This window comes from Dunckerocampus dactyliophorus, chromosome 7, assembly GCF_027744805.1.
Source record: "Dunckerocampus dactyliophorus isolate RoL2022-P2 chromosome 7, RoL_Ddac_1.1, whole genome shotgun sequence".
NCBI classification, from domain to species: Eukaryota; Metazoa; Chordata; class Actinopteri; order Syngnathiformes; family Syngnathidae; genus Dunckerocampus; species Dunckerocampus dactyliophorus.
This window is the reverse complement of record NC_072825.1, coordinates 14,721,167-14,748,876: the sequence shown is the minus strand read 5'-3', so window position 1 is coordinate 14,748,876 and position 27,710 is coordinate 14,721,167. Positions and strand designations below refer to the sequence as shown.

At 41.4% G+C, this 27,710-nt stretch overlaps 2 protein-coding genes across 2 annotated transcripts in view; one reads left to right on the top strand and one right to left on the bottom strand.

The window, feature by feature from the left end:
- Positions 1–4,245, top strand: part of derl1 (derlin 1) — a 6,301-nt gene extending 2,056 nt beyond the window's left edge. The window contains exon 8 of the mRNA XM_054781510.1: positions 95–4,245. Within this exon, the coding sequence (XP_054637485.1) occupies positions 95–236 (142 nt within the window). The 3' untranslated portion in view covers positions 237–4,245. The remainder of the gene's footprint in view (positions 1–94) is intronic.
- On the bottom strand, positions 932–27,710 carry LOC129184949 (zinc fingers and homeoboxes protein 2-like). The gene is made up of 13 exons (XM_054781509.1): positions 27,287–27,710; positions 12,229–12,599; positions 11,187–11,882; positions 9,714–9,926; positions 9,172–9,435; positions 8,813–9,028; positions 8,631–8,715; positions 7,320–7,505; positions 6,205–6,617; positions 4,966–5,218; positions 4,732–4,897; positions 3,684–3,803; positions 932–2,292 (listed from the first exon to the last, which is right to left on the bottom strand). Exons 2-12 carry the CDS (start codon positions 12,310–12,312, stop codon positions 3,686–3,688), a joined length of 2,694 nt encoding a protein of 897 aa, XP_054637484.1. The 5' UTR covers positions 12,313–12,599; positions 27,287–27,710; the 3' UTR covers positions 932–2,292; positions 3,684–3,685.

Sequence of the window (27,710 nt, the reverse complement as noted above, 5' to 3'; positions counted from 1 at the left end):
TATTAAATAAGAAAGTCAGTGGAATGTACTATTAAGACAATTTAATGATATTCCCCCCCCCCCGTGTTTTCATGGGCCCTTTCTCCCCCGACAGGTATCGGCTCCTCCCTACCAGGAGAGGAGGTGTGTCAGGCTTTGGAGTCCCTCCCACGAGAAGACCAGCAGCACAGGAACAGGCACAAGCAGGAGGCGGCGGCCGTCACAACTGGGGCCAAGGCTTCCGCTTGGGGGATTAAAGAATCAGAGAAGAGAAGCTCCTCTTCTCGCCTCCTTTCAGTGTGCTCGGGTTAAAATACTTGCGTCTTCATTTTCTCTGTTTGAAACTCTGAATTATTCCTCCTTTAATTTAAATGTCCACCGATTGAAGAATTTTAGGCAGCCTGTATTTTAACTCCAAAACACAGCAGGACTCTATTTGGTTTCTACCATTTATGTCACGAAACGCAGAGAAGGAAAATCATATTTGATTTTTAATGTGATTACTACTGCTCAACTCCCCTTTTCATACTGTCCTTGGTTTACTTGCTGCAATTCCACCCTTTGCCGCCACTGTCAGGAAGAAATGCTCGCCCCCCTCTCAAATGCCGTCTGAGAGGACGTTGTCATTGTCAACATGCTGGGAGTGTGCCATAGGTCATTTTTGTTTTTGTAAATATAACAATTGAAAATATAAACCAGTCTGAGTGTTTTTTCCTAACTAAAAAATATCTAAAATGATCGATTGTTTGTAGTCTTTTAGTCAGCAGTTTGACCCTTAAAATGAAGACATTGGCATATTCCCTTCATTCCACAATTAACACAAAACCCACCGCATACATTATATTGTCCTGTTGCTTGTGTAATGTGTCATAATTTATTTTAATCAAATACAAATTTCTTCTCCAGTAAGCGAGACATTTGAACCATCCCCTCAGGTTTTGACGACTGAACATGAAGACCGGCTTTGTGTATTTATTGAGTTAGAGCAGAGTTAAAGTAGAAAATGAAAATGCAGGCAATATTTCTTAGAAGCCAACTAAAATACGCTCAAAGGCAGTCGCTTGAACAGGAGACTAAAGCAGTAGCAACACGTCTTCATCCTGCGTTTTTAGATGACCGTACTGAAAGTAACAGTTGAATGTCAAACAGTGCTTGCACAAATAACGCAACTGCAAAAAACACAACCTCCCTTTAAATCTTGAGTACAAGTAAAAATGAAACAAACGCATGTTTACCATAGGTTTGACTTTCCAAATGTATCCACAGCTGTTTGAGCTTGTTTGAACAGCCTGTACAAAAATATCTCAAATCACTGTCTTTGAGAGAGAGAGTAAAAGAAGAAAAAAAGGAAAGCAGAGAGCGAACGAGACATGTTCACAATTCACAGCTGGGCAAAATTCACACTCAAAAGAGTTTCAGTCAAGAATTTCCACCACCTTGCAACGCGTTTGTTTTTTGACAGAAGTTAACCATCATCATCATCATCAGTTGGTGGGAAGCTGAAAAGGCAGCATGGTGCGATCAGACAGACTGTTTTTAAACATTAGTAGAACAGAAAGAACAACATTCTGCACCGTTATTGCCTCAGGTACTGATGCAGGAGCACACTAGCTGATTGAAAAAGATACAAGTTAGTGCATTCTATCATTCATTAGGCCTAAGACAGTTTATCTTCAACTGCCCCATGTGAAGCCAGGCTCACACTGCCACAATCGATTCTCACTTTCCTTCTAGGACTTTCTGTGAGACTCCTTTTATATGGGTCCAAAGGGGGCAGCGCTGCTAGAGGTACAGTTTCCTGGAACGCCTAAGCAGGAGAGATGAGGCGGCCAAAGCACAAGAAAGTCTTACAATAGTGCAAGTGCCATCAAATATTACTCATACTGAGCAGTAAGCAGTTAACAGTTTCCCCCCCAAAATAGGATTGATTTTCAGCAAATAAGCAGCTATTTTACACTTTGATCGTAAAACAACACAAACATTCTAAATATTGAGCAGGTCAGTCTTAAAAAACAAAACAAAAAAACATGCCCTTCTGGTAAATCTGTACAAACCTTCTTAGCAATACAGAAAAATATTTACAAGGATAATTCTTCAAAAAAACGGTGGTTGTGAGAACAATACATCATCGAGTCCAGCTTTGGCACGCCTCTAAAAGTGAGTATCTGCACCACACGTCATGGACAGGTGAGAAGAGGTCCACAGTGGTTTGTGTCCACAACACCGACACGGAGTTACATCACTGCTTCCACTTTTGGCATCTTGTCTCTTACATGACGTTCGTTCTGTGAGTCATGTATTGATTCACTTCATCTGGAACAGAAAGGGAAACCAACAGGAAGTGACGTCACACACACACACCTAGAAGCCGAGCGGTTATAAAGACTGTGGATTTTGTTCACTTGTGATTGACTTCAACCTCTAGTCTCATGATGTGCTGACTGTCAATGGAAGAGCAGCAGTCCACCAGAAAAAATAGCTGCATCACTTCCGAACGTCCTATTACTGTGTGAGTCACAGCTATTGTTAATTCTATTTAACGCCTACATGGTCGGCAACAACAAAAAAAAGGTTTATTATTCACGGTAAGGTTAAATAAATCCCAATGGTTATTTAAATACAGTTTAGTGCAACACATCAGCAAAATGACCAGAAGAACACTCATTGTGTTCTTTGTCACGAGCCTACACTAAATATCAAATGTCCTCTTGAACAGTGAATGTCAGTGGAAGACTTTGATATCATTTAACACTACAGGCAACATCATCATTAACTCAACTGGCAGTTCTGCCTGCCTCCAATAATAGCAGGGTGTGTGTGTGTGTGTGAGAGACAGCGCTAATGATGGCGTAGTGCAACTGTCATCCCTGCCATGCCATCAAGCTGTCCTTTGGAGGGACCAATCAGAGTTAATTAGACACAAATAACTTCCTGGGTGAATGAGACTGCAGCTGTGGTATCTTAAAGGGGTAGTTCACCATTCATGGCCACAGCCAATCGCAGACAGTTATTCCTGTTTTGGGTCACACAGGGACAAGCTGCTCTCTGCATGAAATCGAGTGAAAAGTAAGAATAAGCTGTGGCCAAGATGGCAGCAGTCATGTCTCGTTTGTCTGCCTTGTTTTTGCCAAAATTAAACCTTTAAAGTTGCACCACATGGTGCATTTGGCCCACAAAGACTCTGCACTTCTCTTTTAGTCCCTAATAGATGAGGGACTCCAAATTTTAGTATTAAAAAAAGTGTTCTAAATGTCCCAAACCTAATTGCCTGGAAATTGAAAAATACCTATATATAATACACATAAAAATACTACTAAGTGTGTAAAAAGTACATTACATGATGTACCATACATACTGTACTACTGCCATGTTATATTTATTTCAGCCCACATATACATCATTCTTCAATACTGACTTGCAACAACACATACAGTAATTACACTTTTTACTAATGTACCTTTATTGCAGTATATGTTATCAAATTTAATGATGTATTATTTGTGTGCACCGGAGATGTTGCTTATTGTTTGTAATGTACCAGTTAATAGTTTTAAAGTTAGCTAATTAGTTTTAAATCGGTGAAATCTTGCGAGTATATCATGTTCATGGCTGCTTTGTTTATGCTTAACAGAGAACACGGCCCATAAGGAATACATGTGGTCCTTTTTGCTGCATTTCACTCTTACTTTACTTATATGACCTACCATCAACCAGTGACCCTCCCAGGTTGCTCCAAGGTCAAAACATCAGCATCTGTCACCAGCCTCTGTCTTTGTAATCCTCCCTCGTTCTCCTCCCCCACAGCCACAGTCACTTGTACCCACCTAGGAAAGACAGAATTATGTTTTACAGGTTCTGAGATACTAAACAAACAAACTGAGCTGAGCATTTACCGTACATATTCTATTACTCAACTGCTTCAGGTGCAGAGTGAAATAAATGAGATCAAAACATTACACAAAAATATACATTTTTTTTAAAATTTAACATTATTCTTGATGCACCCAGTCAGATATTTATTGAACAATATTGGAATATTGTGGTTGGGGTTTTCATTGGTGGTGGTGTAATATTGCCCCTCATGTAAAGTGAGGAAACACAAATATTAGGAAACAGTGCTCAGTATGATGTAGTACAGTTCTACTATACTAAAGGCTACAACCACAATCACAAACATATTGTTAATGAATATCTTTCTGACAGTATCAATCAATTCAACTCTACATTACTATCTCCATAAAGCCTGAATTTCTGATACAGCTTGTGTACTGGATATGAGCAGATTGTGAACAGGAACACGTACCTAAATATACAGTATATTGTGTTCGTTCATTCATTTTCTACGCTGCTTAATCCTCATTAGGGTTGCATGGGTATGCTGGAGCCTATTCCAGATGACTCTGGGCGGGAGGCAGGGTGCGGCAGCCAATCGAAGGGCACATATAGACTTTGCCATTCACAATATGGACCATTTAGACTCCCCAAACAATTAACCACAATGTGAGAGGAAGCCGGAATACCCGGAAAAAACCCACGCACGCACAGGGAGAACATGCAAACTCCACACAGAGATGTCTAACAGAGATTAGAACCCAGATGTTCCAGATCTGTTGACTGTGTGGCCAACATGCTAACCACGCGGCCACCGTGCTTCCCGTATTGTGTTCATTTTACCACAATAGGACTGGTAATATAATATGACATCGATGTTCGGACAGTGGAGTCCGTAAGACAAAAACATAAAACACATACCTTCCCTTGTCAGTGGTGCTTGAGCTGGTCTGGTCCAGTCTGGCCTGGCTCAGGTCCGACACACTGTGGGTGAGTTTTTCAGTCAACCACTGGACCGTGTCTGGGTTGGACAGCTTGGAGTGCTCCAAAGATGCTGCAGCTGTTTTTTTCTCAACAGCTTCCGCCACTACAGCAAAGTTTGTAGTATTAAACAAAGCAAAACTGTGAAATCTAGACAGAGGAACTGCACCATACCTTTTCCAACGTTGCCATCCAATGACACACCTTGCTGTTTGTCAAAACTGTCTCCGTTCTGCTCTTGTCCTGGTTTGTGCTGTTCAAGACGGTTTTGGCTCTGGTAAGCTTCCAACCAGTCCAAGGTCTCGCCGTTTTTCACGGCCGAGCGGTGGTCCTTAAACCAGCGGACGATGTCAGTGCGGCCCAGGCTTGTTTGCCCCTCCAACTGGCTGTACTCCTCAGGTGTTGGCCATTGGGTCCGACAGAACATCTGCCAAGACGGGTCAGATTACAAAAGAATTAAAACTCAATCCACAATCGCATCACTAAATCTGTGATGAGCCCTCACTAACCCACTCTACTTTGCAAATAAACACAGCAGGTGGCAGAATAAGCCATGTGCTCCCAGGAGGCTTCTGCCTTCCTGAAATAATTATTACACTTTGGTGTACAATTATCAGAGTGTAATGCGCAGCTTCTGCTTCAAAAAATTATGTCTAATTTACTCACCGGAGGCAATTTGTACCACGCTTGACACCAAGTTATCAACATCATCACAAGATTATCCAAATTTGCTGAAAATAAGCCTCCACATTGATCGTAGGGCAAAAACATCTCAATAACTATTAATTGAGTTGCCTTCCGTCATGTTTTGTAGTAAAATAAATAACGTAGCACGCAACACATGAACATCTGACTTTATGGTGCAACCAAAAATAACACAAGTGACACATGTGCAACACAAAATGTAACTCATACCACGGGGACTATGCGAGTATCAACATAGATGCTTACACACTAATATACATGCGAAACAATTTGCAACAGGATGTTACCCAGCACACCTAGCAGGTATAAATTAGTATAAACATTTTTTTGGTTGCACCATGAGTGAGAGAGGCGCTTGGTTTGATAACTGCTTTTTGGTTTGTGTTGTGTGAGTATGGATGTAAATGTCAAGCTAAATCATTACAGACAGCACTTCCTCAAGCAAATTATACTGTATACAGTAGTGTCTTACACATAGCCCAGGCTTGATTAGTGTCAAAAAAACATTTCAACATTGATACGGGCATCTCAATTATTCACAGATTTTCAAAATTGGTAGATGGTTCCAGAACGAACCCTCAAAAAAACTGGGGATCTACTGTAATTACATTTTAAAATGATACGGTAACTGTAATTTTAGCAGCATTTATCAGCGTACCACTGATCACAACTTCATACAAGTATTAGCCTGCTGGAGTGTCGTATTACCTCGCGAAGCAGAAATAGGGAGCCACTTGAGATGGGAGCTGGGCTTGTCGACACAGAGAGGATGGGTGGATGTGGGGACGACGATGAGGAGGACGATGTGAGAATGGGGGGTGATGCAGAGGCGGACAAGGTCGGTGGATGAGGGGAGGAAGCTGCGAGTACAGGAGGGGAGGATGAGGAGGATGAGGAAGAAGAAAGGAAAGAAGGAAGGACTGAAGTTTGGAGCGTTCTCCCATCCTGCTCACGATGAGAAGACCCATTGAGCAACACGCCCGGCCTGTCGGCTTTGTCTTCTGTGCTTTTGGAGGTCACGCTGAGTAGAGCCTTCTCCATGTTGTCCCTCAGCGCCCTGCGCTCGGAAAACCAGCAGTCCACCTCACTTTTGGAGAGCTTGGTCTCCTGGGCCAGCTGGTCTGCAGCACAACAGCAAAGTTCAATAAGAAGAATTCTGTCTCCATGGGCTCATTGTGTAAATGCTAAGGCAAGTGTTGTTTGTCAAGTAGTCACACTAATATTGAGATATCATTGTTCTCTGCCTGCATCTGTTCTGCAATATGTGAATTTCTTCCAAGAAGAGAATGAATGATGCGGAATGATGCTGCAATCACGTAACCACTCCGCTGGATGATCCCAGCACTTATTAATTGATTAATGTGATTGCTTTGATGTCATCTCTATGCCCCACCTATGCTCTAAGCCCCTAGGTGGCATATTTGATAGCGCTTGTTTTGTTCCTGTAATGCATACGGTACATAAATCAGAGATATTAGTGCTACCTTTTTTAAAAACTGGTCTCAAAGTTTAAAAGTTAACAAGATGCATCTTCCATGCAAAAGGGTGTGGTGTAGTAGCTTGACCAGTCAGTCAACTGTCGGCCTGTATTTGTGCTTTAACATAACAAATTTGAACTGAATTTGTTATGAATCCCTATGAATAAAGCTGACTGGCATCTACCGCCACAGTAACCGTTTGTTTGAAAAAAACGTAAGGACACAGTATAAAAACATTTTTTTTCAACTCAACACCAACGCCACCATTTTATTATTCTTATTTAAAGTAAAAGTCTAAAGTCATACATTGCCATTCATGTGAGAAGTGTGACAGCCGAGTCTTACCGAGCTGTGTGTCAGTTGGAGTGCTGCTTCTATGGAAACTCTCCTCAAGCGCCTTCAGCTGCTCTGAAGACTTTCCCTTCACTCGTTCCAACAAAGGAAACTGACTTGGAACTGCTTTCCTGACAGGGCCCTCTTTAGGTACTGGAGTCACTTCAGCTTTCACCAGCACAGGAGGAGGAGGAACACCTTCAAACGCATACAGAAAGAAAACTGTATAACATGACCCACAATTTAAACTACATTCCTGATCAAAGTTTGCAAGAATTTACATTTTGCACTGTTGGATCTTAAATAGAACTTCAAAATGCCCAAAAAAAAATGGCAGTGACATTAAAAACATTAAAAAAGATTGCGTAAGCAATTTATTACAAACAATCATTACAAGTAAAATAGGCTGTTCATCAGCTGATCAAAAGTTTAAGACCACAGCCTTTAAAAGCCAAAATCATCGCAAAAATGTGGATTCAATGTCATTTTCTGTCAGGTATTGATGGCAAAGGCAAAAAAGCTTTCTTCTCTTTGATCACAGTTGGATTGTTGAGCTGCATAAGCAAGGCCTCTCTCAGCACGCCATTGCTGCTGAGGTTGGACGCAGTAAGACAGTCAGTTTAGACTTCTTAAAAGATCAAGTGGTAGACCCAAAAAATGTCACCGGCCCTGGGCCGAGGGGTTCGATCATTGACGAGCAAAGCATTCTATTTGAAAACATGCAGACTATATTCTAAACAAAAACATATATTGGCACAAGCTCTGTTCAATTTCACTTCAAACAAGTTTACTGTGCAGAGAAACATGGCTGATGGCATAAAATTTGCACACCATTAAATGAGTGTACACAGGTTTACTGTAACTCAAATGCAGTCATGCCATCTTTTCTGCTTTGTGTATGCACTAATGGACAACACACATTTGTTTGTTTGTCAGAACATACATATCATTACTTCTTTGTCTTCCACCATTTGTCTTTCACATTTGTGACTATTAAAACACAGCAAGCGAATAATGGGACTCCTATTGTAGTCTAGACTGTGTTAGCAAACCCCCCCCCCCCATAAGGTGTTTTTCATGTCATTTGGAGGTGCCCATGCTGGCCCGCCAATATTAACAGACCACCAAAAGTAGCTGCTCTGGGGTTGCCATGGAAACAACAAAGACACTATTCTCCTTATCCCAAGCCAGTGTTCCAAAATGATTATGAAGCTGTTATTTTAAGGCAGAACTGCTGCACGTTGCTGGTATAAAAGTAGCTTGTTTAAAGCTTATAGACACGATCAGGATGATTCATCACTTGTGGTGTGTGACACCAATCACCTTTGAGATTAAGGAGCCTCTGTTCACTGAACCACTTCTTTATCTCTCCTCTGGACAGTCCGGTGGTCTCTATCAGTCTGTAGATCTGTCATGCGACAAGATGCAACATTGCATAATGTGAGAACCATGGTCTTTATTTACATCAATAACAATGTTTGTCATTTTACTTGCATTATTCCTACCTCTTCCTCCTCGGGGAAAGGACACTGTGTGTAGCTGGACCGCAACACAGATAGCTGCTCTGCAGTTTTGTTGGGATCTGCGGTGAAATTTAACACTTTGGGGGATGTCAGCTTGGGTGTGGCAATAGGCGCAGAAATTGTTTGAATGATGGAGGGCCGTTTACTGTCTGAGGCGGTTGAGGGAGAGGCCAAAGGTCGTTTGAGTGACTGAGCCACCTGTGGAAAAGATGGTGACGAATGCCTTGAGTTGGAGATTGATACAAATAGTGCTTTTACAGTATATTTCAAATAAATATTCTGGACATTTTCACAATTGCCAGTGCCACGACCAGAATTATTTAAAAATGTTTTCTTTGCACCTGGTTAGCCAGAGTGAGTGCCAACGGCGCACATGTGACAGTGGAGCCATTGGCTACAGGAGTCAGCACAAGGCTGGTCTGTCCCAAGAGTTGACAGGGGACGGACTGGAGGACGGGGGCTGAAGACTGCACTGCTTTAGCGGCTGTTGTCACTGGCGGCAGGTTGATGGCTGACTGAGTAGTGAGCTGAGGTGTTACAACTGTGAAGGTCTGAGGCACAGAGGAGATTGTACCATTGAACATCTTCTTTCTGGCTTCCTCTACCTGGCATGGGAGAAATGTACATATTTAATAACATTAAAACAAACAAAAATGATCTCATCATCTTAGTGAATGTATTATCTTTGATGAAGCTCATACTCTTATCTTTACATTGTGCACAAATACCTAGTGAGGTGGACTGTGAGTGAGAGGAATATTTTGTATTTCCCAGAGCAACTGAATATGGTACAGTACACGGGATGACAATATATACTGTGTGGCATCCAACATTAAAACAAATAAAATGAAGCATACATTTAGAATAATTTGACAATTTCTACCTCCTCTGGTGACCAGCTAATGCCTTGTTTGAGCCTCTGTGTGGTAAACCAAACTTTAATTTGCTCCTCTGGATGTTTGGATACAGCAGTGAGCCAGGAGAGCTCAGCCTGTGTTGGGTATGGGAACTTGTTAAAGGAAGATATGAGAGTCAAGTTGTCGTCTAGAGAAGGATTGTATTTGGTTGTGTTGAGGGGAATGGCGATCTTCGGCACCTGCAATAACATTGTAGACAATATAGTTAGGATCACCGACAAAAGTTTGAAATGTTTATTTTAGTTGAATTCTCACTTGAAATGCCTTTACTTTAGTCAGGAGTGGAGGATGAGGAAAATTTTGGCTTTGATTTTTTTTCCACAGCACTCATTTTGACATAGTAAAATAGTAGAGATTAAGAAAGATACAGGAGTTAGCAATTTCACTAGGTGTCCCATTCCATATTCGAGGCATTATCTTCCAACTAAACATCGCGCCAGTTGTTCAATTAAAGTTCCTTAAAAGTACTTTTTCAGATGCGAGTTAACCTTGTCATGCACAATCCTGGGAATGCTTCTGAAGTACATGTACCCGGATGGTATACAAGTATTTCTGTGTGTGCTGACATGTGACACATCCTCCGTACCTGCTAACTAAAAACATGACAAGGGAGTCAACATTTAAAACAAAAAAACTTTTGTTTTGTGGTGTTGAATCACTGTCACATTATAAAAAAAAAAAAAAAGTAAAAAGTTCATGAAAAATAGTGGCAAATAAAATCTTGCACTCACAAAAAATGTCAGTTGTAACTATCATGATGATTTGACACCACAAAATGTTTAGATACATAATTAACTTAACCAACGTTTTCACCAGGCTTCTTGCATTGCAGCTGGTGTGTGTTAGAAGCAAAACAGAAGGCGGTCAAGGCATTTCCCATGTAATTAACATGCGTGATGGCGACAGATACAAAAGATAACAATTGTTAATGGATTTCCAAATTTCCTGTACTTTGTCAATATTATTTGTGTAGCAGAAATTGTGTGCATATTTTGAAAACAGCACATCAATAATGATGCAATTACAGTTAATATCGGAGCCACTCATTCGTGTCAGTTTTTTTCATGTCCCCCGCCCCATTAAACCATCAATCAAACATTATCCAAAATTAATTTTATCATCACTATACCTCAATTATGTAACAATTACAGCCATGGACTTTCCATTTCACCCACGACTACTAATTTCAAAATATACATAGAAGATCCTTGTAAAGGACTCTGCAGGTTCGGAGAATGTGTCATTTACAAAATGTAGCATTATGGGGACACAAACATCTTTGCCAATGAAGCGATTATTCTGTTTTTGTGGGTTTCTGATCTTAATCAGAGAAAAAATAAATAATATATATAGTCCCTATAGGCATAGAATTGCTAAAATTGTTGGTATTGCTCCCTCCCCCTTTTGCTATTCAGGAAGAGCAGATGTACTTGTCCTACCTGGGTGTAGTTTACAGGCCGCTGCAGGGAAGGCATGATGTGAGAAAGGCTGTCAGCTTTGAGGAGAGTTGACTCTGGGATGATTACTGTCCCATTCACATTGAGTGCTGTGATGGCTTTCTTGGTCAGGTCAGGGTTCAGTTTACACAACTGAGGCTCCATCCGTTTATTATCCGAAGACATGACTTTTTGTTTTCCTATCTTGACTGTGGTGGCTTTGCTGGGGGGCAAAGTGCTCTGTCCTGACACTGGGATTACACTGGAACTATTGTAAATGACTGCATTGCTACTGCAGCCCTCTATTGTCTGTTCCAAGATTGTCTGATTGTTCATTTTGGTGCGCTTGAACTTAAAGTTGCTCTCGCCGGGGTGATTCCTCTCGTTGTGTTCTGTCAGGGAGTCAAACTTTTTTGTGTTGAAGTTACAGACAGCGCACAGGTACAGTGGGTTAAGGATGACGTTGGGGTGGTTGGCATCCACGTGTTCTTTGAACGTGTTGAGGTTCTGAGTGGAGAATGTGCAGTATTTGCACTCGTAGCCTCGCTGCTGCTGCTTACGTGAAGGCTTGGAACAATCTTGTGACTCTGTCACTGCAATGTCTGGAGCTGCTGGAAAGTCGGAGGTCTTCTCCACTGGGTCTTGGTCATCAGATGGATCTGTCTCCATAGCATCCTCCTGTGCATGGTTCCCTGTTGTCTGGTAGAGGGAGACAACAGTTTTCAGATTAGAGGACATGGCATGATATACTATTCATCCTAAATTATATAACTATATTACATTAATTAATTAATGTAGGACTTGTAAGTAGTATAGCAAGTTTCCTGAATCTGAAATTGTCCATAATTATGATAGTAAAAGAAAAATAAAGCAATCATTCACTGAAGGTTGGCCATACAAAACCACTTTAACAATTGGATGAGATTTTATGATAAATGTAAATGTAAATTAAATACCATACTTACATTAAATCAACGAAAATCATTCATTTAAAAAAAATACAAAATATTACAATTTTAAGATCCCACACATATGAAAAGGGTACCTCCTCCTCCTCATCATCCAGCTCAACCATGGTCTCTAGTGGTCGGATCATACAGGGGGTGGAAGCCTTCCGCCGGCTAGACATGATGAATAATGAGGGCTGCTTTCACTTTTTCTTGGCCAGGTATTCTGTACAGGAGACTATGCCTGGGGAGCAAGAGAAGCAGGATGGCTGCCACAGAGTGAAAAGACTAGCCCAAAGGATTGGCTTGTACTGGGACAGGTCAGACTCTTAGAACAGGAGGGCTGCTCCCTGGGGCAGGATGAGTGGCTTGAGCGAGGGCAATGGAGGGTGAAGTATTGGGCTTGTCTCGCTGACAGCATCAGCTCCACAGCAGGCTGACCTTGTGGAAATGCATGACAGGACACCACCTGGACAACCAAGAAGGATATTAGATATACTTGCTTGCATCTGCTTGCCCAAATGATAGCTTTGAGTCCTTTTTGTGAAACCTGCTGTATGTCGCCGGCTCAAAATAATTGTTTTTTTCCCCAACCAAAAACATAAGAATACCACAGCTGGCCAGCTTACCAATAGTGGTTTTACATACTCAAAGCAGAAAGATGGGAGGATATAATGCATAAAATATGTTTAAAAGTTACTGCCCTCTAAGCAGCCGCTTTCTGTGACATGCAGCAGCTTTAATGCTACCTATATCCGTAAGAAAGTGATTGTATTCACAATTACCTGAGACCAATACATTGCCACCTTAAAGTCTACAGTGTGGAATGGATGGTCAACAAGCAACATGCGAGCAGTTATGGTAAGTTGAGCTACATCCATGACAACCTCAATATACTGGCATTGAAACATTCTCAGGTGGGGTATTCTCAAAGATACTGGAACTACAAACATTCTCAAAATATGCCGCCAACAAGTATGATGTGTAACTGATGACTAGGGTTGGGCATCAAGCATCGATGGGAACTGGGACTAAAATGCCGATTCTCTCAGCATCGTTAATTATTTTTTTCCCGATACCTACTTTCCATGATCGACCAGCCCACAGACCACAACAAATGGCCGCATAACACCAACGACGAAGAAGCGTCAGGAAGTGTTTGTGTTCATCGATTTCAACTATGGACAGTCTGCGACGGTGCTTTGCAACGCCATCACATCATGCAAAGTAGGGAGCACCACTAACATAATTAAACACCTTTCACGGTGTCCAGAGTGCCCTGTTTTGATGCGCTACGACGGACGTCTTCCAACCAGTCAGGTAAAACATAAATTACATCAATCTTATGCAAAGCTGAAGAAGCCAACAAATTACAATTTATACTTTGAATACAGTGGCCAACGCAAATGTCCAGCTAACGTAAGGCTGTGCACTTTTTCATAGACAAACGACCTGACGTTAAAGCTAGCTTTAGCCAGGCAGTTGACCAGGCCCCGCCAAGTGATACTCCATTCACCGTACTTGTTTAATATTCTGCAAGCAGGTTAGTAGGAACTCAGTCACATCGTTAAGTTACACTTTGTCACATTTACGTTCAAGTTCAGTGGTTTGACGTATACAGGTATAAATATACACACTAGTTAAAAAAATAGCCCTGTGAGAAATTCATAGCAAAGTAAATTATAAAAAGTTTATATAATTTTAAAAAATCATGGAGACATTCAGACATTTCATCCAAGAACTTTGGTTAGCACCCACATTTAAACCATGCAAACTTTTACGACCCTACCTCTGAAAAGAATCGGAATCAAGAATCGTTAGGAACCGGAATCGAAACGAGGAATCAGAATTGGACCGGAATCAACAAACGACTCCCAACCCTACTGATGACATACTGTAGCTGCAGAGTCAATACAAGACATGCAAACAAGTTGTTCTGAGAATAATGACTCATCACACATTGGATAATGTAGCAGAAAAAGAACCACACGCAAATAGATTTTAGAAAGACAGCTTAAATGCAGGGAACTATATAGCTATACAGTATTTTGTGGGGGGTTTAGAGAACCCCTTTCTAAAAGCAAGATGGTAGACAGCGAGCTAGTCTGACTGGAAAAAGTCGATTGATATTCTAGAGCACATGTGTCAAACTCGTGCCCTGGAGGGCCGAGACGCTGCAGGTTTTCTCTCCAACCAGTTTCTTCAGCAGGTGATTTAATTGATGAGTTCCTTCCCTCAAACTGAAGGTGTTGATCATTAAAATCTCCTGCTTTAGTGACTGGCTGGAAAGAAAACCTGCAGTGTCTCGGCCATCCATGGCACAAGTTTGACACCCCTGTTCTAGAGGCTCCATACTGAAGCTTCATTCTCATGTTCTCGGAAAACAAATCAAAGGACTTGATGGAGTGAGCGCTCCTCTACAATAATGAGCTTCCATAAAACTGCACATATGCCTTCCATTTTAAATACCCTCTTCATAACAATACGTCGGTCTCTGTGCAGACATGAGTAGAATTAGTATTCACACTTAAGTGTTATGACTTCTGTGACAGTTACGCACAAATTGTATCGAAGTACTTCCTCAGATAACGCAACTCCTCAAAAGCCCCACTGAGACGTCATTTGAATGCAGACTCATTACCACAGTGTCGCTATAGCAACTGAGCACGTAGAGCTGTAGTGAAGAAGCTGTTACATAGACAGTATATGTGCAGAGATGACTCGCAGCTGATATTTTAGAGGTCAAGGCAAGTTAGGAGAACACCACACGAAACAGCGGACAGGATGTTTGCCTTTAAAGCATAAAGAAAATGTTCTGCCAAGATTCCACAGTGATGGACTGCTAGTCATATCGCCCCCCCCCCCCTCATGCGACTCCTTGCTAACAGACAAGGTTAAAGGAAAGTCACAAGGCAAAATAGAACAAGTCCAGTTTACAAGTTGTCAAGAACACCGTGGCAGGTTGGAGAAGCACCCTTGTTGCAAGAAACATTTTGAGGAAGTACAATTACTGGAGCATCATGACATAAAAAATATGGGAGGCACACTTTTCCAATTTGTATCACTCTGCTCCCCTTTGCCCGCTCATTTTCAAAATTAGCAGTGAGTCCAAAATCCGTCCCAAAGAAAGAGAAGATGCATTTGTCAGCTGCAAATGAAAATACACTGCAGACAACCTGCTGAATTTCATCACCCTTACTGCTCATTTGGGGTAGGAATTGGAAGTAAGAGAGTAAATGTCTTCATCAATGTCACTCAGTAGGAAGTTAATGACCAGTATTTCCTTATATTAATTGGATGCTTGTGGCTTAAGAGAGTGAGCATGAAAACAGAGTGTGACCAAATAAACAAAATGAGGTGCTACAGCAGTCAGTGTTCTTACCAATTAAAAATGAACTGCATTGTTCAGGCAAAAAAAGGGGCACAGTAGTGGAGACTGAGGCTTCAAGCTAAACACGCTCATATTCAGATGTGTGTAGCCAAGGTGGTGCCAGAAAGAGGCTGAGTCAAGCTAGAGCTGGACAATCTCCTACCACTGATGTGTCGTGAGCCCACACAACAAGAACAATTCCCTTTATTTCACATCCATATTAGTAAGCCGTGAGAACAAAGGCTACACAAATTGATAGTCAGTGTTAACGGAATAAGGAATCACAGAAATAGTCAGACATGGGTTTGCCTATTATTGATGTAGATACTGAGTCACTTTGGAAATGCCTAAGCAATTGCTGATTTTGAGTACGGACCGACTCAGAATAACAGTCTTTGGAAGCACAAGTTGTTTCAAATAAAAAGAGAAAACTCTGCAGACACACACTGGCACAAACACCATCGTCCTCCCCCTTCTATCATTTTCAGAAGCTCACGGTGGGGTTGATTCACTGCCTTGACTGGCTCCGTACCAGCAATGAATGAAACCTTTGAAAAAAATATGGGTACAGTCCATTTTCTTATCTAGACATGTCATCTATAATTTAACAGGCATACTACTCTTAACTTAACACATTGACGAGCTCATTGCACTAAGCTGGGTGACTTGAAATCAAAACACCCTTTAACAGATTTTCTAGATACCAAATTATTTGTCCCAGTCCTCAGATTGCATTTTTCTACATAAAACTGAATTAATCGTAAACATTTTGCCGAGTCAAAGTAAAGTAACTAGTCGGCCATCGGCTCTTTAGTGGGTCTAACCTTAGTCTTAGCTTCTATGTGCAGAGGCGGCTCTGTGCTGGAGCCCCAACTCCCTACTGTCTGGATGGTCATTAAACTTGTATGAATACTTAGCCTGGCAGTCACTTGCAGTCTGTCTCGCTGTCTCTTTGCGTATTGTGCGGCTCTTTGTCACTTTGGTGCATTATACTGCTGGAGCCGTGCTGGAGTTCTAAGGAAGTCACAAAATGTCACCAAATGCACTGATGAGCCTTTGCAGTAATCACTTTGAGTATATTAGACTAGGGATGTTCCAATCTGATATAAATATCGGATATCGCACCGCTATCAGCAAAAAAACAAAACAACATTGGACTGTATCGGCCTGCATCTCAAATCTCTGATATTGGATTCGATTCGAGACTCTGCCACAACACGTCTATCCAGCAGCGACTGGATAGAGGCCATGTGATCAAAACAACAGTGTTTGCTAGCATGCTAACATAGTAGCAAGGAGCAGGACTGATGTCAGCCGTGTGGCAGTAAAAAGATGTTGCAGCTGAGTGCAAAACTCATCATGCACAAGTTTCTCGCGGTGGCACAGAACTGGGGAAGTTTACAACAACGAACCTCATCACGCACATGAAGTGGCATCACACGAGAAACTCCCGTGGAATGGCAAAAACTCGTTAGCTATAACAGAAAATAGCAAGCCCGTCATGGTGAATAATGTCAGGTTTAAACGCATTTGAGCACCTTGAACCTCGCTATATTATGCCTAGTTGTCACTATATTGTGAATAAAACTATACCCCACATGCATAAAGGAGTAAATGGGTGACTTTTTCCTCATACCTACTGTTGCCGACTATTGTTCTCCGTTTGAGTAATATCACTTGATCATGCCTTTTCTAACATTCAACACTACAAAGTAATAAAAGTATGTATGAGTTGTGTTGATATCAAATCATTATCTGTATCGGACGATATTCAAGGCTGGAATATCGGTATTGTATCGGAAGCGAAAAAGTTGTATCGGGACACCCCTATATTAGACAGAATAAAGCACAGGGAAATCAGTAGAGACCTTCTCTATTTTACAGTATGCAGCCAGATATGATATGATACTACAGAAAACTACTGCACTGGAGTTGCAAGTATAACTGTAATAGGAGCAGCAAGAAGAGTAGAACATGGTGTGGATGAGTCACTGCAGCACATCCCACTCAGTGAAGTAAGTACTGGAAGGTAACAAAAACAAAACCAAAAAAAACCCTACAATTTGCACTCCAAACAGAACTATTTAAAAAGCTGTGTCATCATGTGTAAAACTGAACACATGGTCAATTTCTCATTTTTTGCTTTGCTTTTGGATCATCATGGTATCAACAGGTTACAGAAGATGTTTTCGCCGTAGGGTGGCTGGGTTCTCCCTTAGAGATAAGGTGAGAAGCACTGTCATTCGGCAGAGACTCAGAGTAGAACCGCTACTCCTCCGCATTGAGAGGAGCCAGATGAGGTGGCTTGGCATCCGGTCAGGATGCCTCCCGGACGCCTCCCTGGGGAGGTGTTCAGGGCAAGTCCGACCGGTAGAAGGCCTTGGGAAAGACCCAGGATATATTGGAGAGACTGTCTCCTAACTGGCCTGGGAATGCCACGGGATCTGTCGGGAGGAGCTGGACAAAGTGGCCGGGGAGAGGGAAGTCTGGGCTTCCCTGCTTTGGCTGCTGCCCCCGCAACCCGATCTCGGATAAGCGGTAGAAGATAGATGGATGGGTTTTTGGATCATCATTTTTTGCATGTTTGTCACACTTAAATGTTTCAGATCATCAAACAAATGTAAATATTAGTCAATGACAACACAACTGAACACAAAATGCAGTTTTTAAAATGAAACTTTATCATTACATTAAAAAAAAGTCCAAACCTACATGACCTATGTGAAAAAGTGATTGCCCCTCCTGTTAAAACATAACTTAAATTAAATGAATTAAGATCTATAAGTCTAGAAAAGTTAATAAAGCCATTTCTACAGCTTTTGGACTCCAACAAACCACAGCAAGAGCCATTATCAATAAATGGTTTCCGTATTAACGGAGTTGCGGAATTGGCCAATAAAAACGGACTCTACTGTTAAACCCGGAATCTCGCAGAAAGTAAAATGTGAACAAAGTGATGTCATTGTGAGAAGAGGGAAAGTTTGTGTCTGGTATTTCCTCGGCGGGCCGCTCAATCGTGGCGGACTCTCATCACAAACACTACTAAAGATGTCGAAACAGCGGCAAAAAACCTTGGAAACTCCTCTGGTACGGAGTGTAAATGGAAGCTAACGGGGTTAGCTTAGTTTAGCAGAGCATGCTAGTGCAGCTCTGTGTGCATGTGTGTGTGTGCACACGTGACTCAGGCTGGATGAGTAGATTTTCACCGTGTTGTGTTTTACTGCTTTAATGTAAGGAGAATTTTATAATGTAAAGGACCATTTTACAATGCCTACTGACGACATGCAGGTTCTTAGTAAAAAAAAAGACTAGAGGCACATTTATTCTTGCACCCAGCTTGTATCAACCGTCAACAGCCATTCTCAACATACACAACACACTTCCGGCCTTCAAAATAACAGAGCTCTTTGTCACATTTGTCTAATTGTGCAAACAAAATAAGGGTGCCATAAAAATATCTTCCATTAATAATGCGATTGGAATTACATCTGTGGCTACATCTTCCTTAATTACAAGCACAAGTATTACAGTCTGTTGAAGAGGATCAGTATCGGATCAGATGAGCTCGGCAAGACTATATATTAAAAAAAATGGATCGGATCAGACGCCAAAAAACATGGATCGGGACATCCCTATTAACTGCAGTGTCTTTATTATGTTTGAAGGGCAAAGGATAACAGTTAAAGTTAAAGGCTTTCATGTTTCAGGACATGGAATTCTTTGAACATGAATGATGTCAAATGAAGAGGCAGCAAGTTGTTTGCTATGGGAAATGATTGTATTGGCACAATCTGCCTGGTGCACAAAGTTTTTGCACTGCTGCAGCACATGCTCTTGAGGCTAGTATGTAAGATCTCGTTTAAACCAAAGCTCCAAAAGCACACACAAAAAATGACCCTGATGACCAACTGACACACTTTGAAGTTTTGGTAAACATTGTCAAATATTTTTTGTAGACAAGGGGTGTGTACAAACTGCTGGAGGTTGTTCCCCTCTGGACCACTTGTCCTGCAAGTTGGCCAAAGCAGCTTGGAGCACAATACGTGTGTGAGTGATGAGAGGCAGTGCCACAGTTTATATAGCGTGTTTCAGCAGGAGTGTCTGATGTAGTGTTTTGGACCACCTCAGAATTAATTCAAACCTCATCACATGGCTCCTCTAGGGCAAAGCAAAGTGTTGCACTGAGCGCTCAAGTGCTGTGCTATGTTCTGCACAGCAACAGTGAAGGCTTACTTTCACTTGTACGAAACTGCAAAATGAATCACAACAGTGGGTTAGCTATTTTCTATTAAACAATATGTGAACACATATTTGACATTAAAGACAAAAATAAAACTAGTAGGCTTGAAACAATAAAAATCTTGGGATAAGCACTTGGACGGCTGAATAAAGCAGAAACTCATTCATGTGATAGTGAAACAGTCAGGTGAAGCCTTTCATGCACTATACTTAGGTTGATAATGCTGATGGTGATAATGTTCAATTATGTGATTTAAGATCAGCACAGAGATGAAGGTGTTTTGCATGACCACATGGTCCTCAGCTTCCATTTTTCAAAGCAAATTGCGGACGACTAGAATGAGTGACCTAATTCAGCCTATATTAACTGTCGGAGACTGTGGCCTACATAGCTGATGATAGAAAACTGTCAAGTCAGGAAATACAACATTCAGTCAAGAATCCAATGTTTTACTTTATCAGCCTCGTTGCACCTGAAATACACATTGCAAGACCAAACACATCAATTCCACTCAGACTGACACGTGATTGTATGCAATGTGGGCAATTAATGTCAACAGAGCAGTGATGTGTAAATCAAGCTCATCCATACTGAGCACATGCTGCCTGCCACACCTGTCTGATTGAAGAGTAAATAAATGTTTGACCAGGCAGCCTTGACTGACATACACTATTATTTTCGAACTGTCATCATTCTAATACATGCATATTTTGCCATTGAAGACCGACTCAAAAATGCCCCTTTGCAGCAAACGCATCATTGCAGCTTCACCATGTTACAATTTTAGATATTTATTGACCAGCTAATACAACAAAGATAATGTGAAGCCATTCTGAACTCTGCTTAATGCAACAGTACAGTGGCCCAACTAAAAACAAATTATACACACACATACTGTATATTAGTGCGTGTGTAAATGTGTCAACAAGAGGCATTGAATTAAATTTCTTTGTAGAAAGGCGCCTTATGAAAGTAAGAACATTTATTTGTATTCACTGAAAGCGCAGCTTTGCCACATCCAATAAGGTGGCAACATTGACGTAGGCTCAGCGCTCGATGCGGCGTCTCCGTACTGTATATGGTTTTGACAACGGCACTTCCTGTTTCCCAGTGTGCTTTGCTGTACTGTTGTTGTAAATGGCTGCTAAGTTACATGTTTAGAACTCCCGTAGTTGTTGATTATTAACATTATTCATTGGTAGTGTCTTGTCTGTTGTTATCTACCTATTACCTGTTTTTTAAGCTCTTTCTTTAAAGACACCGTGAGTAAGAATGTTATGTGGAATGGCAGCACCCATGATCTCGTTATAAAAATGATCGTCATATCATGATCAAAGTTAATTAATTTGTTCCAACGAAGCTCTTGCAATTAACCACACTGATACAGTAGCAGCAAGTCCCACTCCACCTTGTACAGCTCTTGGATAGTTGTGTTTTGGTAAATACGTTTAAACTTCCTGACAGAGGAGGGGGAAAAAAGTTCTTTTAGTTGTGCTAAATGAATAAACCTCAGAATGGGACGGGTCATCTTGAATCCAGGAGTCTGCAAATTAGGTCAGCGTGGCAATGACATCATCCTCATCAGTTCAAATGATCTGATGTGTATTTGTATACACCATGGGAAAACAGTTGATGTTTCTTCACAATGAGGAAGTCTTTGTATTTGTGTAAGTCTCACTGTTACTGTGCAGCCAAATCTCTCCACCTGTCACTCTGTGCCTTCCTCACATGTGAAGTGTTTCAACCCTCACGCTACTCGGGGAGGTGGGGGTTGGTGTGTCTTTGCTCTGCCCGTGGCTGACGTGATGCAGTGCAGTGAGCCTGTCAGTGAACACTCTATTGCCTCTCCTTGCCTTCTTCAAAGTTGAAATTTGAAGGATGAAAGGGCACATTCACAGTAAAAAAAAAAATGCAGTGGCCAAAAAGAACAAATAGGAAAATGTATTTTTTCCAAACTCCTGTTGCATTCAGGTGCAGTCTGTTGTTGCAGAAAAGTACGCAATATGTTTTTGACGATATTATGAGCGACACCAAGCACTGGCTTTTAAAGGGCACCGACATTTCATGTGGGTCATCGACACTTCTATTCACATGGAACTTTTCTGCTCTACCTCTTTAAATGACATCTCCCCTTCCAAACACTTCTCCGCCTCAAAAACAGTGATCATGTGTGTAGGAGGTTTAGATACTTAACACACTTGAAAAGCTGAAGCAAAACGGGACGCATCGATGTTGGCGACAGCATAATAGTTCACCTTCACATTCACCTTCATCTTGCAAATGTGCCGTCACTCAGTCTAGTGTTTCAAAAAGACAAAAGGACGGTCTGAAATCGGATTGGAATGTTGGATGTGAAGTCAGCAGATGTTGGAAGCTATTGATGTCTGCGGGGAAAAAGGACGTACGTCAGCCAACAAGACAAAATTAGATATAATGGATGGTGTGTGATGGAATAACTTAGCCTGACTGCACAAAGAATAATACCAAAAAAGTAATGTATTTGTTTTCCCTGTTAGACAATGGCTCCTTAAAAGTCAGCTATAGTCTATAATAAACCAATAGCTATTTATCAGCAGTCTTTGTGGTGTTACAGATGTGTTGCAGGACATCAGGCCAATCCAGTGGCTCTCTGTGTTGCATGCTCGACAGCCACAATACTGATAAAAGTATTGCAAACACTTGGTCATTACATAGGAACTGAAAAAGGAAGAAAATACATTTGGTGTCTCCTCTTGGAAATGTTATACTGTAGCTGTTTTTCATGAACCCAAATGAACATTTGCAAGCTCTGTGATATTGGAAGATAGGGTTTTCCTAAAATTCTATGTTCTAGTTAAACTGAAATGTGTTTAACGGGGTTGAGGTCAAGGCTTTTTTTGGGCCAAGTCAAGTCAAGTTCTTTTACACCAAATTAATTTGACAATATGGTATATGAAACACAAAATAAATCCTGGCTCCGCTACCTGGATGAACACTAAAGACATAGGATGCATTCAAACTTGTAGTCTGGTACTATGGTCTGGACCAAAACTTTAAAAGAAAGATACTTGGTGGTCACTCTAGTGCGGTCTAGTTTGTGGTTGTCAGTGGACCAAATAATGGTCTCAGTTAATTATATGCATAAGTTAGCCCCTCAATTGGACTTCGTATTGACGTATACACTGTCTGACAACCTCATGCACCCAAACGACAACATCTTCCAGGTCACATACACTTGTCAAACTTTCCTTTCTATGGCAGGTTTATTTTTTACCAGCTGAGCTGTGACAATGACAAAGTGCATAAAGACGTCAGAAAGGTTCCAGACTGCATTTCTGATGACTACACCAAATAGTAATGTCCAACAAGACCCCCTTTAAAAAAAAAAATAAAAAATAAAGAGCCAGGTATGTTTACCTATGGTATTCACGCTTCTCAGTTTATATTTAGCTCTTATTTTTTATGATTTTCATTCAGCTTTCTTTTGGCAGGGTTCCTACCGATTTGACATTTCAAAATTCTATACTTTTTTTTGCATTACTTCCCCCCCGAGCTGCAACAATTAATGGATGAATCGATGATTAATCAACTGTCCAATTAATTGCCATCTATTTTGGCATTTGATTAATTGTTTTTTATCTTAAAATGTAAATTTCTTCTGATTACAGCCTCTCAAATGTGTTTTTTTTTTAATTTCCTGGGTCATCCATGAAAGCAGACCTATTATCTTAGTGTTTTAAACAAAACATAATTTTTGACTGTGGAAAACCGTGATCCACATTTTTGCCTCATTTCTGATATATTTCGGACCAAACCACTAATTGTTTATGTATGTTTCATATTGATTTGGTCTGTCGTGGTTCTAATCAATTACTCAATTAAAACAAGCAGCTTCAGATTAATCCATCCATCCATTTTCTATACCGCTTATCGTCATTAGGGTTCGACTAAGAAAATAATCTTTAGTTGCAGCCATAAAATCATGTAAAGAAATTATGGAATTACTCGTTTGTTTTCATTATTCTCGGTATGTATGCCATCATATCACCATATAATTTCGAGGAGATCATAGATACGTAATGTAGCTTATACAAAAGGGTTGGACGAGGATTACCAAATGGTAATGAGAAACACAATTCATTTGTTGAAAAGAGCTAGGTTCGTTTAACTACTGTATTCACGCTTTTGGGCACCCATCTCTCAGGCGGTCTCGGTTCACCTGTTTGCACCGGTCTTTTTGATCCTGACTGCGTTCGCATTTGACCAAACAAACCGTACTAGCAGAAGAAACTGGCCAAAAATGACAAGTGTGATTGCACCCATATTGACTCCATTTCATTGACTGTGAATTTTTGTCAATATAAACCAGCAGTAAGTTAATATGTAAATCCTCAATTGACCACACTTTGCTTCTGGGCAAAGTACGTGACAGCGGCTCTTCGTTTGCTGCAATTTTCTGTTCCACTAAATTTGACAGACCGAGTCTAGCTCGCTTTCCAGCCTCCGACTAATGTACAGAAGGAACCAGGAAACTTCCAGGAAGCACAGAGAGTGGATCCCCTCACAGCTGGATGTTTGGCCGTGACATTCTTTGCATTTGTGGCACACAGTGAAACAATTCAGGGCTGGGCAAAATGGAGGATCGACACATTTTAGCACACACTTTCCTAAAATAGCAACAATTCAGCATGTACTGTATACAAGTATCCAGTTTAGATACAGCTGATATACGGCCAGAAGGAAGCCTCTATTTCAAACTGGTCACCAGTCATTACAAGGCAATAAAAACACCACATTGTGTTGGACTTGATCCATCACCATGCATACAAGTCAGCTGTGTGAACCATTACCCTCTTATCCACAAAAAGATTTTCAGTTGAAATGCTGTGTAGCAATGATGATGATGATGATGAGACATCTGTTCGCAATCCTGTCATCGCCCCAACCCCCTTCATAAACACATATAAACTCAATCTTACATCTGTCATCGTTGTCATCTAATTTGGTAGTTGTTCATTATTCTTTCTTTACAACGGTGTGCAGTTACATTTAGGCGCACAGTTGATCTTTTGTATGATGTAAAGTAACATCAAAAATGAAGTTTACTTTGATCAACAAGAGATGGCTTTCTTTGATTCTTCCCACAATATAAAAAAACACAATCCTGCTGTCACTATAAATTACACATTAACTCACATTTGCAACATCACAAGCGGGAAACATGCGAACGAACATGAGCTAAACTGCTCTTCACATGTAAAGAGCAGTAGTGCGAGGAGTCAAGTTTATACCCTGAGGAATTCCAGGTACCGAGTATGACAGGTGGGTTAACTGTGTTGTGATCAAACCCCCTTAGATCTCTTGAGGATCGGGTGCCGCTACTCAACAGTGTGTGTTCCCGAACAGAGACTCTCAGGTCATCCCAGTGTGAGGGGGATGTTGTCTCGTGCCTGAACACCATACTACTTCAAAAGGTAAACTTGTCATTGGAAATAATAATCCAGATGATTATCTTGACAGTTATACTGAGCAAAACAACCTCCACAACACAATAGTGTAGCTCTCTAGGAGTGAATGTGATGCTGTCTGTTGCAACGAGGATGCTACTTTTTCCCTCCTCATCTCCTTTATTACGCTTCTTTCTACAACTAAACGACATTTGAGCAGAAACAACAACCAGAAACAATTAAACGGCTTAAATTATGTACTTTGGCGCACATTTACTGACCAGTCAAAACATTACAAACACAATCCACTGAACTCTAACACAACAATGTACAAAGATAATCATGCAATCTTTGTCGAGGAATATTTTATGTTATGTCATTAGATGATGAAAACCATAGTGTTGTGATTGGATGCAAATAACATTTAAAGATGATAATATTGTTTGAATGACAACATCAATAGCGCTAGGTGTTTATTTTAGTTGGAAAGTGGTTTTGCAGCCGACAGTGCGAGACCCTTCTGATATTTTCTCTCTTTAGGTGAATATGGTAATCAAAACTAGGGCTGCACAAAACTACTAGATTCACACTAACATGCAATATCATTTCTAAATATCAACATTTAAGAACATATTTTCTTACGTAATGAGCTGCATCACAAATTCTACCATTTTACTCAAGGACTTGCCATACACTGTCGTTAGCATGGCTGCCGACACTTCCTCCAAAACAGAGTAAGACGAGAGGTCTGGTATTAACGTATTTGTAATATAAATCGTAAAACTAAATACAAATAATAATGTAAATAGTCATTGTTTTTATATTAATTATTATAAATAATAGTAAAAAGAGTGGTTTCTTTCAAATGAAAGCAGATGGCCCTGAACATGGGTAGGGAGGATGATCACCTCTGAGAATCCAATTTATTTAGAAAATCGTGATTCACAATGCTTGCTGAATTGTGCAGCCCGATTACAAACACCTTTCATCATAATGTAAGGCAGTTAAAAAAAAACATCTTGCAAACTCCAACCACAATGACAGCGATGTTGTTAACTGAATACCTCCATGACAGGGTCCTTATCTTTGTAAGGAAAAAGCTTTGATTGACTGCACTTAATTCTTTGTACATTTTAAGGATGTGACGATCCTGACATCTGCCAATAACGGATAGATATTCTGTTCACATGATGGCAGGCTGACCTAGATCATTGTCCTCAGAACAAGAACTATGGGTGTGTTATTGTGCCCTGTACATCCAGTCTTCATTTTAAAAAGGGGCTTGGTAATAATATGCGAGATGCAAAGACGTCCTCAACATCACCACGACCCATCCCCAACAGGCTCGCAGGGTGCCAGTGTGTGTTGGCTAACGCAGGAGGCTCTGGGCTCGTACCCAAAGTTGACATTGGGAACAGAAAGAACCACGCCTGGCGTCTTGCAGCGGTCCACTGCAGTGAAAGTCAGCTCAGTCAGTGAGCTTGCACGCAGCCTCAGCCTGCCCTCGGCGGGGAGGAGGCGTCACCGTCTACATCACACGCACACACAAATCAAAGTGTATAAACAACATCGGGCCAATAGTTGCACTCAGACCCCCTTGCTGCTTCGTGGGAGCGGATGCAGCAATGGGGGAGAGAAGCTAGGCGCTCTCTTTCCGTCCGAGGTGTGACAGAGCGGCGCAGGGAAACACTCGCCCCAAATGTTTCCCCTCCTCCTCGTCAGCGACGTAACAACATGTCGGCAGAGGACGGCCATGTTTTGCTGGTTATGTCGACACAGGGAGGAGGAGGAGGAAAAGTAGACCCGACGGTTCTCGCTCCCTGACTCTCTGCCTGGCTTCCTTCCTTCTCTCGCCTCGGTCAAGGCGTCTCAAAGTGCAACTAGAACATGGGAGGGTCGCCCCAAAATGTCCCAAACTTGTCGGACACGTTAGCTCGCAGGTGGAGCTAGCAAGGCAGGCAAAGTTGACGCGGCGAGACAAGTTAAACATTTAAACGGAGACGTGGGGGTGTTTAGAAGATACGCAAAGCTCGAGAAGAATCCTACACAGACACATACGTACACTTTTGACTTGAAGGTACTTTCGAGCCAAGTGAAACGCATTATAATTTATTACTTACCTGCTCACGGTTCTGTCGCGGTGCGCAGGTAGCGTACGGTACAATCCCAAAGCGACAGAATAGAGCAAAAAGCTGTTTATAACACTGTAGCTCCAGTAGCTAGGCAGACAACAGGCGACAGGAGAGGGAAAATTGGCGATCACAAGGAGGATCTACGCCAAAAGCCACATGATCGCCGACGTCAGAGTACGTATTTGCATGCCGCACCGGGGCGCCGGTGTCCGTCCATCGCGGCTGCGTGGTGCTGTAGCCGTGGAAAGTTCACAAGAAGGCGGTGGGAAGTGAAGCAACTCTTCTGCCTGAGTGACAGAGGAGGTACACGGGGCTCCATGGAGCATGACGACCGGTGTTTAGGTCAATGAAGTCCGTGTTGTTACTGTGCTGATGTCTGCCACTAGTCTGTTCCGACCTGATTGAATATGAA

Excerpts from the sequence above, each read along its gene's own strand:
- LOC129184949 (XM_054781509.1), bottom strand. The coding sequence starts at position 12,312 with ATGTCTAGCCGGCGGAAGGCTTCCACCCCCTGTATGATCCGACCACTA. Across the intron at positions 11,883-12,228 it reads TGGATGATGAGGAGGAGGAG|ACAACAGGGAACCATGCACA; the intron begins GTACCCTTTTCA and ends TCCCTCTACCAG. Across the intron at positions 7,506-8,630 it reads GAGGCTCCTTAATCTCAAAG|GTGTTCCTCCTCCTCCTGTG; the intron begins GTGATTGGTGTC and ends ATGCGTTTGAAG.